General features: G+C 37.8%; 1 protein-coding gene across 9 annotated transcripts in view; it reads right to left on the bottom strand.

Moving 5' to 3' along the window:
- L3mbtl4 (L3MBTL histone methyl-lysine binding protein 4) overlaps positions 1-16,438 on the bottom strand; it is a 520,509-nt gene that overhangs the window by 143,853 nt on the left and 360,218 nt on the right. For all 9 annotated transcript variants that reach the window (XM_047526991.1, XM_047526997.1, XM_047526990.1 and 6 more), the window contains one exon: positions 5,582-5,755. In XM_047526991.1, the coding sequence (XP_047382947.1) occupies positions 5,582-5,755 (174 nt within the window). The remainder of the gene's footprint in view (positions 1-5,581; positions 5,756-16,438) is intronic.

The following is a 16,438-nucleotide window of genomic DNA, read 5'->3' as shown; positions in this document are numbered from 1 at the left end:
TAAAAAATTTGGAACTATTATTTTGATTCTCTCTATATATACATATATAGTACCTATATTCAAAATCATAAGCCTTGCATTCATGTCCATTTTACAGATGAAGCAACTGAGACTCTATGAGGAAAATGAATGCCTATAATTAAATCAAATAACATAAGACACATATTAAGAACCTACAGTGTGTAAAAACAAAAAACTATAAAGAAAGTAGTTCCTCCCTTTGGCAGCCTACAATCCTTTTGAGAAAAGAAGGTACACACACAAAGCCAAGTGATGAAGTGATACATGAAGACACACACACACACAAATAAGCCATCAGTGTGCAGCACAGACAGGGAGGACAGAGGAGAGCTGAGGGCAGGGTGGGGCTCCCTCTTACTTGATTCCACATCCCGGGGCCAACCATTATTTTGGCACATCGTGGCTGGTTGTTCAAAATCTAGTTGGTTTGCTGAGTTCCTAATAAGTGTCAGGCTTTATATTATAGGTTAGAAACACATAGACATGTAAAATATAATCTCTATCCTCAAGAAGCTTAGATAGGTGGGAACGGCTTAGAAACTGTCCAGACAGAGATGAGCCTTGGGGAAGGGAGAAGCTGCAGGCAGGGTAAATGACGTATTCAGGATGGGAACAAAGGTTTAAGTGCCAGAAAGAAACAACACTTCAGACGTTGACAGATAGGGACACTGGGCAGACTTCATGCCAGGAGCAGAGAATATATGTGGGAATAAGTGAGAGAAAAGTCTGATGGATTAAAGAAAACTCATTTACTTACTTGGAAGGTTAATATGTGGAAGAGCCACCTAACTCTGTCATAACTCTGAGAATGGCTCTCACAGAAGGTATTTATGCTGCTGATAATTTGAATAGTGGAAATAAACTAGTTAGCTCACAGCAATGCAATTTATTATCAGAATCATTAAAGGATGATTCCACTACATGGCATTCCTTCTGATTACCATAATTTCCTCCAGCCATTTCTATTACCAACATAGGCCTTCATGAAGTGCATAAAATTTACAATACATCAGGCATTGGGGAAAACTAGTGAGATTTCCTAGGCATTTTCTTAGGTTTTCTTAATAGTACTGACTGAGAATGACAGATATTTTAGCCAACAGTGGTGCTATGAATTTGAAAACTATATTGAACACTGCTTTGAGGAGGCAAACGAGGTTATTAAAGAACACTTAGGTGGGTGTGAAAAGCCTGGAAAAAATGTCCTTCTCAGGTCTGAGGAAAGAGCTAATGGATAATAAAGGGGGCAGTTACATTCCAGGGTAATTTTCTTGATGATGAAAATGTTTTAATGACTATAATGTTATTCTCATTGCAGATAGAAGGTGAAAAATTTTGTATTACATATGGAAAAAATAAGAATAAACACTTTGGGGAAAACATGGTAACATTCTTCCCCTTCAGTAGTTCTATTTTCAAAAAATGAGAAATACATGTGTTATAAGATGACCCTGAGAATTCTACACAGAATTAAAAAGTAGCCTAAATAGAAATCCAGTCAGGTCTTTTCAAAGCCTTTAAACCATGCTTCTGTTAGGCTGGTATAGTTGAAATTCGTGTAGGGTTTAAGAGTCTGGTAATTCTGCATTCAAATCCCAACTTTCTCCTGGCTATCTATATGACCTTGGACATTTTGCCTAACCTCTCTGAATGTTCAGGTGCCTTCACTTTAAGATTATAATGAGAAAACTTGCCACACACAGGCTGTCATAAGGGTGAAATAAAATTAACAAGAGGATCTATATAAATTGTTTAGCTCAATGGAAGTATATGATATTATGAGTCAGCATTTATTTCCATTGAACTGTCTGTATGAATTGTATGGAAATTGTATTGCATTGTTTATTGTATGGAATATGCTGGATTTAATCAGGAAACCAATGTTTGGGTTTCAGATCCACAACATATGGGTCCTTGTTTCCTCCACCTGTGAATGGCACTGCTGAGGACAAAAACACCTGTTTTGCCTAAATCACAAGATTATGGGAAACTCCAAAGAAAATGTGCAAACTATAAACTGTCACACACATGACATATGTTTTCCCCTGTGGACTTCAGGCCCAAAGGAAGAAACTCAAGTGGAATGCCATTTGCCTCCATTTAATGCACATGAATATACTACTATTCACTTTAGAAACACAAAGAAAAATAAATAAGTATACAAATACATATATATATTCAATAATTATGACCCATTGTGACTCCTGAAAATTAACATACCACAAATATCTGATTATTTTGAAGGCAAATCTTCTAACATCTAGTAGTAAATAATCTACTCAAATTTAAAGCATGACCCTCTACTTACAATGTGAATGCAAGTAGACTATTTCCACTAGTAAATCATGCAGTGGAGCCAGAAGTGTGTTAACAATAGGCTTCTGCAAATATTAAAATGAGAGCAAATAGACCTTTTAAAAATAATCACAAAACTGTGATGCAGTAAGGAAAAGACAAAATTCTCTAAATGGCCAGGCGATGCCTAATTGGTTGTGGAAGAATGTTTAAAAAGATGGTTATATTTTGCACTTGAATTACTAGAATTCTGGAGATTCTAACTTGACAAGTATTGCTTATACAAGAGATTACTGAAGGCTGTCCAGAGCCTGGGGAAGGACGAATGTGTAACGCTAATTGTTACCAACGTAAACCCCTCCCTCATCCCATGAAAGAAGCCAGGTAAAAATGACCTTGCCTCAACATGCAGGTGAGAAGGGATGGGATTTAAATGGGATTTATTTATTTATTTTATTGTAAACAAATGGGATACACGTTGTTTCTCTATTTGTACATGGAGTCAAGGCATACCATTTGTGTAATCATAAATTTACATAGGGTAATGTTGTTTGATTCATTCTGTTATTTTTTCCCTTCCCCCCCACCCCTCCCACCCCTCTCTTCCCTCTATACAGTCCTTCCTTCCTCCATTCTTACCACCCTCCTTATCCCTAACCCTAAACCTAACCCTAACCCTAACGCTAACCCCTCCCACCCCCCATTATATGTACTCATCCGATTATTAGCGAGATCATTCGTCCTTTAGTTTTTTGAGATTGGCTTATCTCACTTAGCATGATATTCTCCAATTTCATCCATTTGCCTGCAAATGCCATAATTTTATCATTCTTCGTGGCGGAGTAATATTCCATTGTGTGTGTGTGTATATATATATATATATATATATATATATATATATATATATATAAAGAAACTGTGGCATATATATATATATGCCACAGTTTCTTTATCCTAAATGGGATTTAAATGTTCTCTTTCCTCTCTATTTGATATTCTGTGATTTCAAGAGAACGATTTGGGATGGAGGAATGGTAGTTTCAGGGAAGTCCTAGGAGGAAAACTGTGAGGAAGGCTGAAACAGATCTTATCTGCAAGTGGTCAGCCTATGTAACATCCCTGTTGATTCCCTTGTTCTCTTTCTTCCTCACCCTGGAATTCAAGGGCATGAACACAATGTCATGGAGATGGGGTAGAAAGAGGGCTTGGGCTGAGATTGTTAATACTATGTATCTAAACATTAGTAAGACAGCTGGTTAGAAAAAAAAATGGACAACCACTGTAGTTCAGGGATTGCATTGGTCTTGAGATTTGAAAGCCAAAGGATTCAGGATGTGAGCTGTGCCTGCTGCCCGGCTTCAGCTGCTCACAGTGTTCCTTTTGTGCATGAAACAGTATTGGATTAGGTGGGAGGGGCTTTGAGTTTTTGGCTCAGTTGTTAGCTGACATTCTCCACTCTTTCTTTTTACCTGTAGTAATTATATGTACCTAATATATTTCAGTGCAGAGCCTCCTCAAAAATGGTAAGGAACATACTATATATTGAAAAGGGGCAATTTCTAAGATGAGTAAGATGGGGAGAAAAGATTTTGCCGGAAAGAACTTAGCTAACCTCTGAGACAACATGACAGTGTAATTTTTTTTTTTTTTTTTTAACAGCAGTTCAAAGATCTGCTTAGTCTCTTTGACTTTTGACATTGAGGATGAACATCTAAAATATTTATAAGAGAGACTGACTGGGTTTTTATGTGGAAAAAAATGCAACAGAATACAGCAAAAAGAATGAAGGCAGGTAGTAGTACTGGTCTCTACGACTTTGGAATAAATAACCTCAATGGAGAGGAGAGGAGGGGAGGGGAGGAGAGGGGAAAGGAGGGGAGGGGAGGAGAGGGGGAAAGGAGGAAAGAAAGGAAGGAAGGGAAGGAGGGAGGGAGGGAGGGAGGGAGGGAGGGATGGGGGAGGGGAGGGAACATTTCTCCCCCAGCTGGGAAATAGAAAGGAAGTACAAGCTCTCAACTTCTTAAGTTGTAAACAGTGTGGGTGTGAACAGGCAGTAAAGAACAACTAGACCCTGTGAAGTTTCAACAAGAGGAGTGGGTGTGTACCAAATAATAAAAATGCAAGTTACAGATACAAAAATAGAGAGGAATGTGTATCCATAGGAAATAGACCATGCAACAGAGAGGAGGCTAAGCTGCAGTTGGGTGCAGAGCCAGCAAAACCAAACAAGCTATTTAATAAAAATGAAATGTCACCTGAGTGTTCTAAAACAACATTTGCATGAAAAAAAAAAATTCACAGTCAAGAATGTAAAATCCATGTGAAAAGTGTATCCTACCAGTCAAATTCTCTCAACCAAGAGGTAACTTGGCTTCTTGGGAATGGAGGGGTTCCACCCCTACTGGGTTCTGATACAAAGGGCAGAAAATTTTTCCAAGGGAAACTCCACACCTATGTGCTGAAAAGAAAAACTGGCTCTAGCCTTAGGAGAAGGAGCAGCCCCTTCAAAGCTCATAAGTGGGGTCTTGATCCTAGAGACCTTGAACATGACTGCCTTCTGCCTGTGGGAAACGCACACTTCTTACTAGTCTATCTGGCCTTTCTTAGATCCAGCTATTTAGTTAATGTTTGATTTACTGTGTTTCTCAGCAGAGAATGGAGTGCTTTCAACACAAGATGTTATTTAGACTGTTTGCTTATTTAGGTTAAAAAAAATGAAATGAGGTTATATTTGCAATACCTTGGCAAATAAATATATGTAAATAGAAAATGAAAACTGATACTTAAAAGCATAAGTTTATATTTAGGATCAAAAGGATGTTGTGATTCAGAGGAAGAAGTCATATCAGGTACATCTGGATTAGATATGACAAAGACAAGTGACAGGTATGAGAGGCAGTCCTGACATGACTCAGCAGATACAAACCACCCTGTGCCAAAAGAAAGAACAAGAATAAAGATGTTTTCAAGATACGGGTGAATCTTTCAGAACTGTACAGAGAATACATACTTTATATAGTTTGTATACAATTTGTATACACAGAAAGAGGTAAGTGGAAATATTTGAGGATGCAGCATTAGAAAATATTATGTTAAATGAAGATCAAGGATTAGGTCAATTCTATGATCTAGGGAATATATCAATACCCTCAAATAAGAATAATTATTTTGAATAGTTATAAGGAACTATTACTAGTAGCAAATTTGTTCTTTTACTATTTGATTGGGTTTACTTTCTGGTACACATTTTCGAAAATTTTCTTACCTGGGTTGACTGTTCACTGTTTCATGTTTTCCATTGAAGTTCAAACTATAGAGATTTTTCGATTTTGAATGTGAAGAGTCTGCTTCCAAATGTGCCTGTGTTTGTTCTCTCAGACGATCATGAAGCGTTGCCTCCTTTTTCAAGTTCATGTCCGAATAAGGGCAGCCAAAAGCACTGGTTTGTATAAAAATGAAAGCACAGTTGTCAGTTTATAGTGATAAATCAGCGATCCATTGTCATTGGAACAGACTCACACTTAATATTTAAAAACTGAATAGAGACATCTTTTCTCACTAAGCACACTCAAAAGCAGTTTCTTTCATGTTGCTTTTAGAGAAAATCTCACATTCTAGACCACAGACACTGGTCAGTAAATATTAAAGGTAGATTCATCAGCACATATGGCATTTACATTTTTGGAAATGGAAAAATCTAAGAATAGCATACAGATGTGCTTTGAATGGAGCTGTGGAAATGTCATATGACACATAGCTCAGTTTGTATTCTCTAGTATTTATGCCCTGGCTTGACTACCTGCATCACCAAATGCTGTGCATAACTAAAAACATTCACTAGTGTCAGAGAGTATCATACTTCCATTTCTTTATATTCATGTATCTAGAAACACTGTCTCTGTGTTTCTGCTTAGACCTCCCATAATTTTCTGCAGGGTTTTGTGTTAGAATGTGCAGGGACCTCGTAGGTGAACTAGGAGAGTCCCACCAGGTTGCTGAACTTTTTTGTTCCTTTAAATGTCAAGGCTGAAACCTGGATGCTGTTGGAGCCTAGCAACAGGTCACAGGCAGAAGGATCTGCCAGGGCAAATGATCTGGTTCCTTCCAAAGGCTGAGAAGCTGTCTCCATTACAACTACATGCCCCTGTTCCTGTCTCCAGGAAGGTGTCAAATCTTTGGGGCTGCTAAGAAAGAGCAGCCATTGCCAGGGAAAGTGCAGACATGACAAGTCACCTGGACACTCCTCAGGGGAAGGTGCTTCCTGCTCTTGCTTCAGAGTTGCTACCCAGTGAAGTGGGAAAAGCAGATCTAACTGAGAAAAGCTGCCATGACCATAAGAAATCACAAGACAGACAGACACACACAACCAATACGTGTATAGCTGCTATCACCACCACCACATCCTCACCCACTGCATCTAGAGGAGCACGTGGCCAAATGTAGCAACATCAAGGGAGTTGATGTTTTGGGAATTGGCTTCCTAGTCACTGTAAAGTTGTTGATACACAGTACACAATAAATTCTTTATGAATACATTAAAGTTTTCTTTTGTTATTTTAAGGTCATGATAAAATCAGGGACAAAAGTAAATGTTCCTCTATTTTAAGGTAGAATGAGTTTTCCGAAGAGCAATCAAACCTCAGAAGGACTTCAGTGCCACATATATCTGGAATGGACCTCTGGAATTGGGATGGGTGGTTATGATGCTATCAGCCTGCCCAACATGACAGGGTGGCTGCACTAGCATCATGACTGACGAGCAGACTTCGATACAGATAGGAAAGTCCCCTTTCACGCATGTTCTGTAAATGATAATAATTGGTATTGACCCACTGATTTATTCATCTATTTGGTTATTGTTTAAATAATCTGCTAACTGAGCACTTTCTGTATGCCAGGCACTTTAGAGAATATACAGTGAAGAAGATACACACACACACACACACACACACACACACAAATACATGTATGTGTACAGATATACATACACATACACATATATACCAATAAATAGAATTTATAATAAAAACAGAGCTACTTTTACTGAGTATATAGTATAGGATCATCTCAATATAAGACTTTACATCTATCATTTCTAATTACTTATAGCTAATTACTTAAGGACAGTATTAACACATTTATTATAAGGTAAGAAAACAGGTTCACATAGTATAACCAAATTTCCCAAAGCCTTTTAGCACTTTCTTGGGAAGCCCTGAAGTAGATGGCTTAATTATAGACACCAGTTCAGGGGGCAGAGGTGGGAGAAGGATTTGAACATCAACAAAAGGAACACGAAGGAAATCATGGCATAATTCTTGTACAAAAAGAACCAGAGCCCTGTATTCAAAGTCTGCACTGTGTGTGCCATGGTTTAATGGCTGAGGACAAATGTCAGCACATGCAAGATTCCTGAAATAAAGTGCTGCTTCCAGTGCAACAGGGCAGGGGCAGCTGTTTAAGCTGCACCCTATGAGATTTAAGGGAGAGTTCAGAAAGCATTTTCTGCAGAGAAAAATTGAAAATCATTATACTAACTTAAGTGACTGAGAAATGTCTCTTTTTTCTAAAGTACAGCTGTGTTTTCATTAAGATACTATTACTCAGAAGGTTTGCTGTCCATCTAACACATACTCCCAATTTGAGATTTTTAAACGATCATTATGGTAATGCATTTTCTTTTTCTTAATTTCACATCATCATCCCAACTCCGGCTGCACAGTATTTAATAAAAAATCCCAAAGGTTTGTTTGTATGTCCAGCACCTGGAGACTCTCTAGTTCAGTAGTGGCTTGTGTTGAAATTTTGTTCCCTGCCATCTTCATTCATAAACCAGTCCCTCTAGCCATTTGATCATTAGCTTATATCCTAACCATATTCTAGATCCTCTTTATCTCTCTGGCAATTATGAATGCAAAACCAAACAGAAGCCCTAAAACCTCACTAGAAGGGAAGAGTTCCTGATTCCATGAGGTAAGGCATGTGAGGACAAGGCTCCAGGTTATACAGAGCAGAGTGAGTGTGAAGTTCAAAAGAATATATTAAATGACAAAAATCACTTTGCAGGAGAGGCTGGTGATGAATTTTGGAGAAGACGATGAGAGATGAAAGAAAGTACAAAAGAAGTGGGGATGAGGGGCTTTCAGATGCAATTGTCTGCAGCATTTTGAGGCTTGGAACATGGATCTGAGACTCTGCTGTGAGTAAGTTTCTATATTGCCAGCCTGTGCTCATTTGTGTTCTTTGTAGACAGACAGTTATGTCAAAGAGATGGAATCCTAGAGTTAGCCTGCCTCTTGCAAACTCAAGCATTTACCCATGCATATGTGCATGTATATATGCATTTCAGAACATGTATGATTCTGTATGAATCTATTCACACAGGGAAAGAAAGGATTGAAGTAGAGGTTTTAAATATAATAAAGCGATTTTAAACTTATTTAAATTTTTTTAAAATTTGTTCTAATTAGTTATTACAAGACAGCAGAATGCATTTCAACTTATTGTACACAAATGGAGCACAACCTCTCCTTTCTCTGGCTGTACATGATGCTATCACACCATTCGTGCAATCATACATGTATATAGGGTAACAACGTCCCTCTCATTCCACTAACCTTTCCACCCCAACACCCCCTACCCTCTCTTCACTCGCCTTTGTACAATCCAAAGTTCCTCCATTCTTCCCTACCTGCCCCCATTATGGATCAGCATCCACATATGAGAGAAAACTTTTGGTCTTTGGATTTTTTGGGGATTGGCTTATTTTGTTTAGCATGATATTTTCCAACTCCAATCATTTACTTGCAAATGCCATAATTTCATTCTTCTTTAAGGCTGTGTAATATTCCATTGTGTATATATACCACAGTTTCTTTATCCATTCATCTGTTGAAGGGCATCTAAGTTAGTTCCACAGTTTAGCTATTGTAAATTGAGCTTCTATCACTATAGCAGCTCAATTGATGTGGCTGCATCACTGTAGTATGTTGATTTTAAGTCCTTTGGGTGGGATAGCTGGGTCAAATTGTGGTTCCATTCCAGGTTTTCTAAGGAATCTACATACCGCTTTCCAGAGTGGTTGCATCAATTTGCAGTCCCACCAGCAATGTATGAGTGTACCTTTCCTCCCACATCCTCGCCAACACTTACCATTGCTTGTATTCTTGATAATTGCCATTCTGACTGGAAAAAATGAAATCTTAGATTGGTTTTGATTTGCAATTCTCTAATTACTAGAGATGTTGAACATTTTTTCATATGTTTGTTTATCACTTGTATATCTTCTTCTGTGAAGTGTCTGTTCAGTTCCTTAGCCCATTTATTGATCAGATTATTTATTTGGTGTTAAGTTTTTTGAATTCTTTATATATTCTGGAGATTAGTGCTCTGATGTGTGTATGGTAAAGATTTTCTCCAACTCTGTAGGCTCTCTCTTCACGTTATTGATTGTTTCCTTTGCTGAGAAGAAGCTTTTCAGTTTGAATCCATCCCATTTACTGATTCTTAATTTTATTTCTTGCACTTTAGGAGTCTTATTAAGGAAGTCAGGTCCTAAGCCAATGTGATAAAGATTTGGGCCTACTTTTTCTTCTATTAAGTTCAGGGTCCCTGTTCTAATTCCTAGTTCTTGGTCCACTTTGAGCTGATTTTTGTGCAAGGTGAGAGATAGAGGTTTAATTTCATTTTGCTACATATGGATTTCCAGTTTTCCCAGAACCATTTGTTGAAGAGTCTATCTTTTCTCCAATATGTTTTTGGCACCTTTGTCTAGTATTAGATAACCATATTTATGTGGGTTTGTCTCTGTGTCCTCTATTCTGTACCATTGGTCTACAAGTCTGTTCTGGTGCCAATACCATGCCGTTTTTGTTACTATAACTCTGTAGTACAGTTTGAGATCTGGTATTGTGATGCCTCCTGCTTCACTCTTCTTGCTAAGGATTGCTTTGGCTATTCTGAGTCTCTTATTTTTCTAAATGAATTTCATGATTGCCTTTTCTATTTCTAAGAAGATTTTAATAGGAATTTAATAGGGTTTAATAGGAAGATTTAATAGGATTTTAATAGGAATTGCATTAAATCTGTATAGTGCTTTTGGTAGTAAGGACATTTTGACAATATTAATTCTGTCTATTTAAGAACATGGAAGCGCTTTCCATCTTCTAAGGTCTTCTACTTGTGAAGTTTTGGATTTAGTCAAATATTGGGGAAATACGTCTCTGAAAGACATACTCTTCTTTACAAAATTTCTGACATAAATTGTAATTCATGACTTAAAACCCCATTAATCAAGGCAAATGTCAGTTTCTGATTGACAGGAAAGTACTATATTCAAATTTGAGATCATTACAGATGGACATAAGGAAGGTAAACACTGCAGGCTAGAGGGGAGTGCTGTATGGCAGAGTCTCTGCTGAAGGCCTGGCTCTTCTTCTCCTTCTGAATTCATGGATGACTGTAATTCACAGAAGGAAGAGACAGCAGAGTCTATTAGATTGACCAATATGAAATTGTAGTTTTTAAACAGTTGAATATCAGGAGTTTCATATGGATCAACCAAACACTACCAAAAATATCAGTCCTAACCTCATCAATAGTCAAGCAGATGAACAGAGGGTATACATGAAAGAAGAAAAAAGATGCTAGACAGTTACAGATAAACTTTCAAAAGAGATTTTTTTATATATATCCTACTAGTCTTCTTATCTCATGTTAGAAGGAAATAAAACACCATTAATGATTTACAATGTTACTATCACAAAAATGATTAATAACAATAATAAAACAGTAATAGTGTTTTTAGAATGTTTAAGTGTAATTTCCAATATCTGATAATAAATGGAAAAGTGAGCTATTCCCAAGTGTTCTGGGTTTCAATGAGGTCAGGATGTGGAAGACAGTCACATCTGGCAGCAGATGCTGAAATCCTTGTCCTGGGTGCCAGGTCCAGGACCCTGAGCCTCCAGATCCACCTTCTTCACAGCAGGGCTACTTGATTCTGGGGTTAGTGGAGTTTGCCATATTCCCAGGACCATCCTGATCTGAAGCCTGAACTACGCCCAGCCCTCTGTCCTCAGGGCATATAGGTAGCAGTAGTAGCAGCAGCAGCAGCAGCAGCTGCAGCAGTTCTGACACCCTGAACACTGTGCATGGGCCTTGCTCAGAGTCCCTACCAGTCTTGTGGGCTCTGGGTCTTACATCTGCCTTGATCCTTGCTCCTACATGCCTTCTTTGTTATTATGACTAGAATTCAAGCGACATTCCAGTGTAGAATCTTAAGGTCCTATTTTTTCTTGTCACCCCCTTCTCATTACCCAAGTTCCTCCCTTCCAATTCCACCTAGGAAGTACAGATCCACTTTGCAATGTGGACACTGCCTAGCCAGTCTTCTAAGTGCTTCTCACTGAGAATCACTCCCTATTTTGTGCTTCTTCCACTAATTAGAATCCCAATCTTTGTCTTGGGCTTTTCCCATCTGGCCCCAATTCCCACATGCTAGACACTGATAACAGACTGCCAAACCCCTTGGACACCAGGTTATGCTCATCCAACTACATTTTCCTCTTGTATCAGCAAAGTTTCATTTCATCCTACCTAAGCAGCAAATTTGATTCCTGTTACTCTATCTGCTCTGCTGAAAATAATGGGCCATGCTCTGTCAAATCCTACAGACAAGGAGTATGGACCATAAAATTACAACTATATTGTCACAACTTACCTACTGGTAGCCTCCCAAAGCAAGTGCAGTTACAGCCTCAGGGTGGCCATGAGAGGCTGGTGCACCAGAGTCCTCGGCCACTCCCCTCCTGCCTTGAGCAACCTCTAGGCCTAAGTCCCTTCTCATTCTCGAATGCTGATTCTCACTTTCTTTCTGTGATGTAGTATTAAAAAGGTGGGGAGCATTATAAATGTAAGCAAAATGGCAAAGATAGAGCAGCCTCTTGAGTGCTGTATTTCAAAACAAATAAAAACCCCAGAAGTCAGCAGTATTTGAGTGTCAAGTTGTTGACAACATGTCTTCTGATCCTGAAACAGGAAGCAGCCTGAAATAGCCAAGTAGCTCCCATGAGGCACTCAGGTGCAGGAATATGACCTCATACAGCCCAGGAATTAGAGCTGCAGTTAGACTTTAAAGACTTCTGCTCTAAATGAAACTAACCATGTACATGAGGCCTACTGTGTTTTACATTTAAGTCTCATTTACTTTATCAGACAATTGTATTTTTTCTTCTAGGAGGTAGATAAGACAACACTGAAAAGTCATGTCCTAACTGGGAGGTTAGATTCTAAAAGTCACTGTGAGGGAGTGGGTAGGAGGCATCTTGATTTGGAGGGTTTGGTGAAAGAGAGAAGATGTGAGGGAGTTTGTCTCCCAGACCCAAAGGAGAGCAAGGAAGCACTGAATAGAGGCTTCAGCTAGATCAAAAGGGAAGGTCCTGAGACAAAGGAGCTAAGTGATGGAAATGGGAAGAAAACAGAGACACATGCTATCTGCATTGCCATCTCCCTGAGCTTTGATGGTAAGAGTGTCAAGCTGCAGCAGCAGGTACCTCCTGAGGATACTGGCAAAGTGCACCCTTCACACCTACTACTTAAGAAAAGTAACAACTTGTCCCCAGCCTACTCCCCTGGAAGAGTTGATTCAGTTTGTGTTCACTTCATAAAAATAACCTACCTCTTTTCAGAATCTTACTATCTTTAATATGGGTAGTCTAACTTTACCCAGTGTAAAGATTTTAATGGACAGCTTTATTCTTAAAAAAATAACTGACTTCTTGACTAAATGGCACAAAACATGATAAATACTAAAAGTAGATGACCGAACTTGTATTATAGCTAGAATACCTTTCCTAAAAACTTTTAAAAGCTAACATATGACTTATGTTGTTGTTAATTTTACTTCTTCGAGGATTAAGAGCAAGTACAAATGATACATGTTGGAATGTAGACCGGGAAGGGAGGACCATCACAGATTTTTAGTACCTACTGGAAATGTAACACAATATAATATATTATTCTTAAACACAGATAGACAAACCCAAACTGGTGTATATAAGAACATTTTCAGGTCTCAGAATCAATTTTTTTTGGTAGTGGGGATTAACCCAGGGGTGTTTAACCACTGAGTCACATCTGCAGCACCCCGCTCTCCGTTTTTATTTTTGAGACTGGGTCTCTCTTGCTAAGTTGCTCAGGACTTCACTAAATTGCTGCAATCCTCCTGCTTCAGCCTCTGGAGTCTCTGGGAGTACTGGTGTGTGCCATCGTGCCAGGCACAGGATCGATTCTCTCCAAATTCCTACAGCTTTAAAAAGAGAGTTCCCAAGATATTTGTCTCTGAGTTCAATTAACTTTCATCTACAAAATAGTGGATGCCTTCACTCATCATTTTAAGTATTAGAAAATCAACTGCACATAGAATAAGAAAAAAGTATTAATATTTTTTAAACACTTCATTGGTAAAGTTAAAAGAAATCTGCATATGTACAAAATTCATTTAAAGAGTTGGAAAAGTTGGATGAAAAACACTTGGTTGTTAAAATATCCTCAAGTATGTCAGCCTGTAACACCCTAGATCCTACAAACTCCCCAAAATTGCTAAGTAGGAAACTGGAAGATAATTACTACTTAAATTAAGCATAATAATTGATTGTGTGTGTGTGTGTGTGTGTGTGTGTGTGTGTGTGGTGCTGGGGATTGAACCCAGGGCCTTGTGCATGTGAGGCAGGCACTCTACCAACTGAACTATATCCCCAGCCCATAATAATTAATTTAATATAGTGGGAAAAGCATGGACTAAGAATTAGAGAAAATTTGATTAAAGTACTAGCTCTAAAACCATAGGCTAGTTATTCAACTTTTCTGCTTTTTATTTCCTCATCTACAAAATGGTGATAACATCTTCCTCACATAGGTAGAAGGAATAAAGAAAAGCATGTCTATTCCATCTTTCTAGAAGTATAAGTCCTGAAATATCCTTCTAATGTAAAGAAGCTTTTTTGAAGACACCTCCTGAACCAATAACCTCTCTGTACCTCTTTTTACAGGAAGAACTTACTGTAATCAACTAAAGCACCCAGTGAACCCTAAAGTAGCAAAAGAGGCTTTCAAGACAGGTCAAACTAAGTTTCAATCCTGCTGCTACCCAGCACAAACCTTTCATAGCTCACAGTTTTCTCTCATGTAACATGGAATTTATATTCTGCTCACGGTGTCAATGTAAGTACTATACCTTAGGTAGAGGGCTTAGTATAGATAGTTGGCATATATGCATTCAATAAATGCAATTTCTTTCCTATTCTAACTTATCCTTTGACAATTTATATTACTATTAGCTATAGGAATTCAATTTTCATGATGCAGCTACATTTCAGAAAGAAAGAGCCATTATTTCTTTCCCTCCTTCCACTAGACATAAATGCATACTCCTAGACTCAAGTTGAAATTCTTTCACATGGCATTCAAAGGCCCCCTCCATCTGACCCAGGTCATCTTCCAAGTAATCTCCATGTTATCCCCTCCATAAGGAAAAAAAAAAAAGTACCAGTAACAGCATAATCACTGCTCTCCAGGTTTGATACGTAATTTTCAACTTTTATGAATACTTGTCTCATTATACTACTGTTTGCATATATCCACCTCCTCTAGTAAGTCTCTTAAATCAGACACCATAAATGTGTCAGTGCAAATTTAGTAAAACTCAGTTACCTCACACTTTAGCACTTGGATTAAATACTAGTCTTACACTTATGGTACAGCTAATTTCTCTATTTATTGATGGGACTAAATTGACAGAAATCAGAATTTGAAGCCTAACAATAAAAAAGAAAACAAGACTTCCAATGTCTCAAATATCAAATGGCACAGAACTTGCTTTCAATCTCTCATCTTGCTCCCTTCATCAATTTCTCCAAACTCAGTTCATACTGGGTTTGCCATCTATTTAGCCATTTAGCTATCGTAGATGACTCCTTCTTCCTGGGAGCTACCTCTGTCCTTACAAAAAAATTAGTTGAGCCTTTCTCACTTTTCTGGGATCTCCATGCATTATTGAATGAAACAACAAAGGTCCAACTGCAGAGCTGGAGAACTGGCTGCATCTTCCTGGAGAAGATGTAGCTCTATCACAGTTTGGCCCCCTGAGCTCCTGATGCAGTTTTGGAGAGACTCATAAAGTTGAAACTGATAAAGATTAGAGTATATGCCAAGAATATGAAACCTACAGCTGATGTTGATAGAAAGAGATGAACATTAAATGCAATTTCCATTTATTACTGTTTCATGAGAGCTTGGAGCACAGCTATTTCATTAATGTCTGTTCTAGTGCCAAAAAGTTTAATCCAAGATGTGACATTTAATTGGTATACTTTCAAAAAGGTACTTAAACTGAGCTTTTACAACAATATTTTCTGAATTTTAGTTGTAGGTTATATATTCTGTAAACTAAAGAGGAAAAGAAATACCTCTAGGGAGTAAGTACAAGTTTGTGTGTGTGTGTGTGTGTGTGTACTACCTTTCCTCTAAAGTATTTCATGTATGGTTGGTTACTAAAAACTTCCAAGATGTAAACTGGTCTCAAGGAATGTGATACAATACTACTAGTAACACTAAGTTGCTTTGGAAACTTTATGCCAAAATCAGCTTAATGTACTAACTAGGTAATTTGTATGATTTATGCATGCAGACGATCTGATTAATGGAATTGCAGTTTAAACATTTCTACTAGAGCACTATCCACACAGTTGATATTGAGCAGGAAATTAAACAAATGAAGTGATTAACATGCTACATTATTAACTTGATCAAAACAATTACAGTGATAGGTTTGTGTTTCTATTATTACAAAGAACATTTTTGTTACTATATATAAGTTGTTTTCATTCTTTTAGTGATATTATTTTGGTTAAGTGGTGTGAACATGTCAAGGTAATATTTTATAGCTTAATTTGTCAAATATATTTTAATTGGAATATTCTAGTTTGACACATTTAATTTCTGAAAAGATATTTAAGTTATGTTTTCCTCCCTTTTAAAAAATATAAACAGGCATTATTTAAAACAAAATGTTACTTAGAAAAGAAAACATTTTTTCCTGGTCAGTAAGCCAAAGGACACCTGG

The sequence above is a fragment of the Sciurus carolinensis genome, chromosome 15 (genome assembly GCF_902686445.1).
Source record: "Sciurus carolinensis chromosome 15, mSciCar1.2, whole genome shotgun sequence".
Taxonomy (NCBI): Eukaryota; Metazoa; Chordata; class Mammalia; order Rodentia; family Sciuridae; genus Sciurus; species Sciurus carolinensis.
Note: the sequence above shows the minus strand (reverse complement) of the source record. Positions and strands in the feature narration are given on the sequence as shown.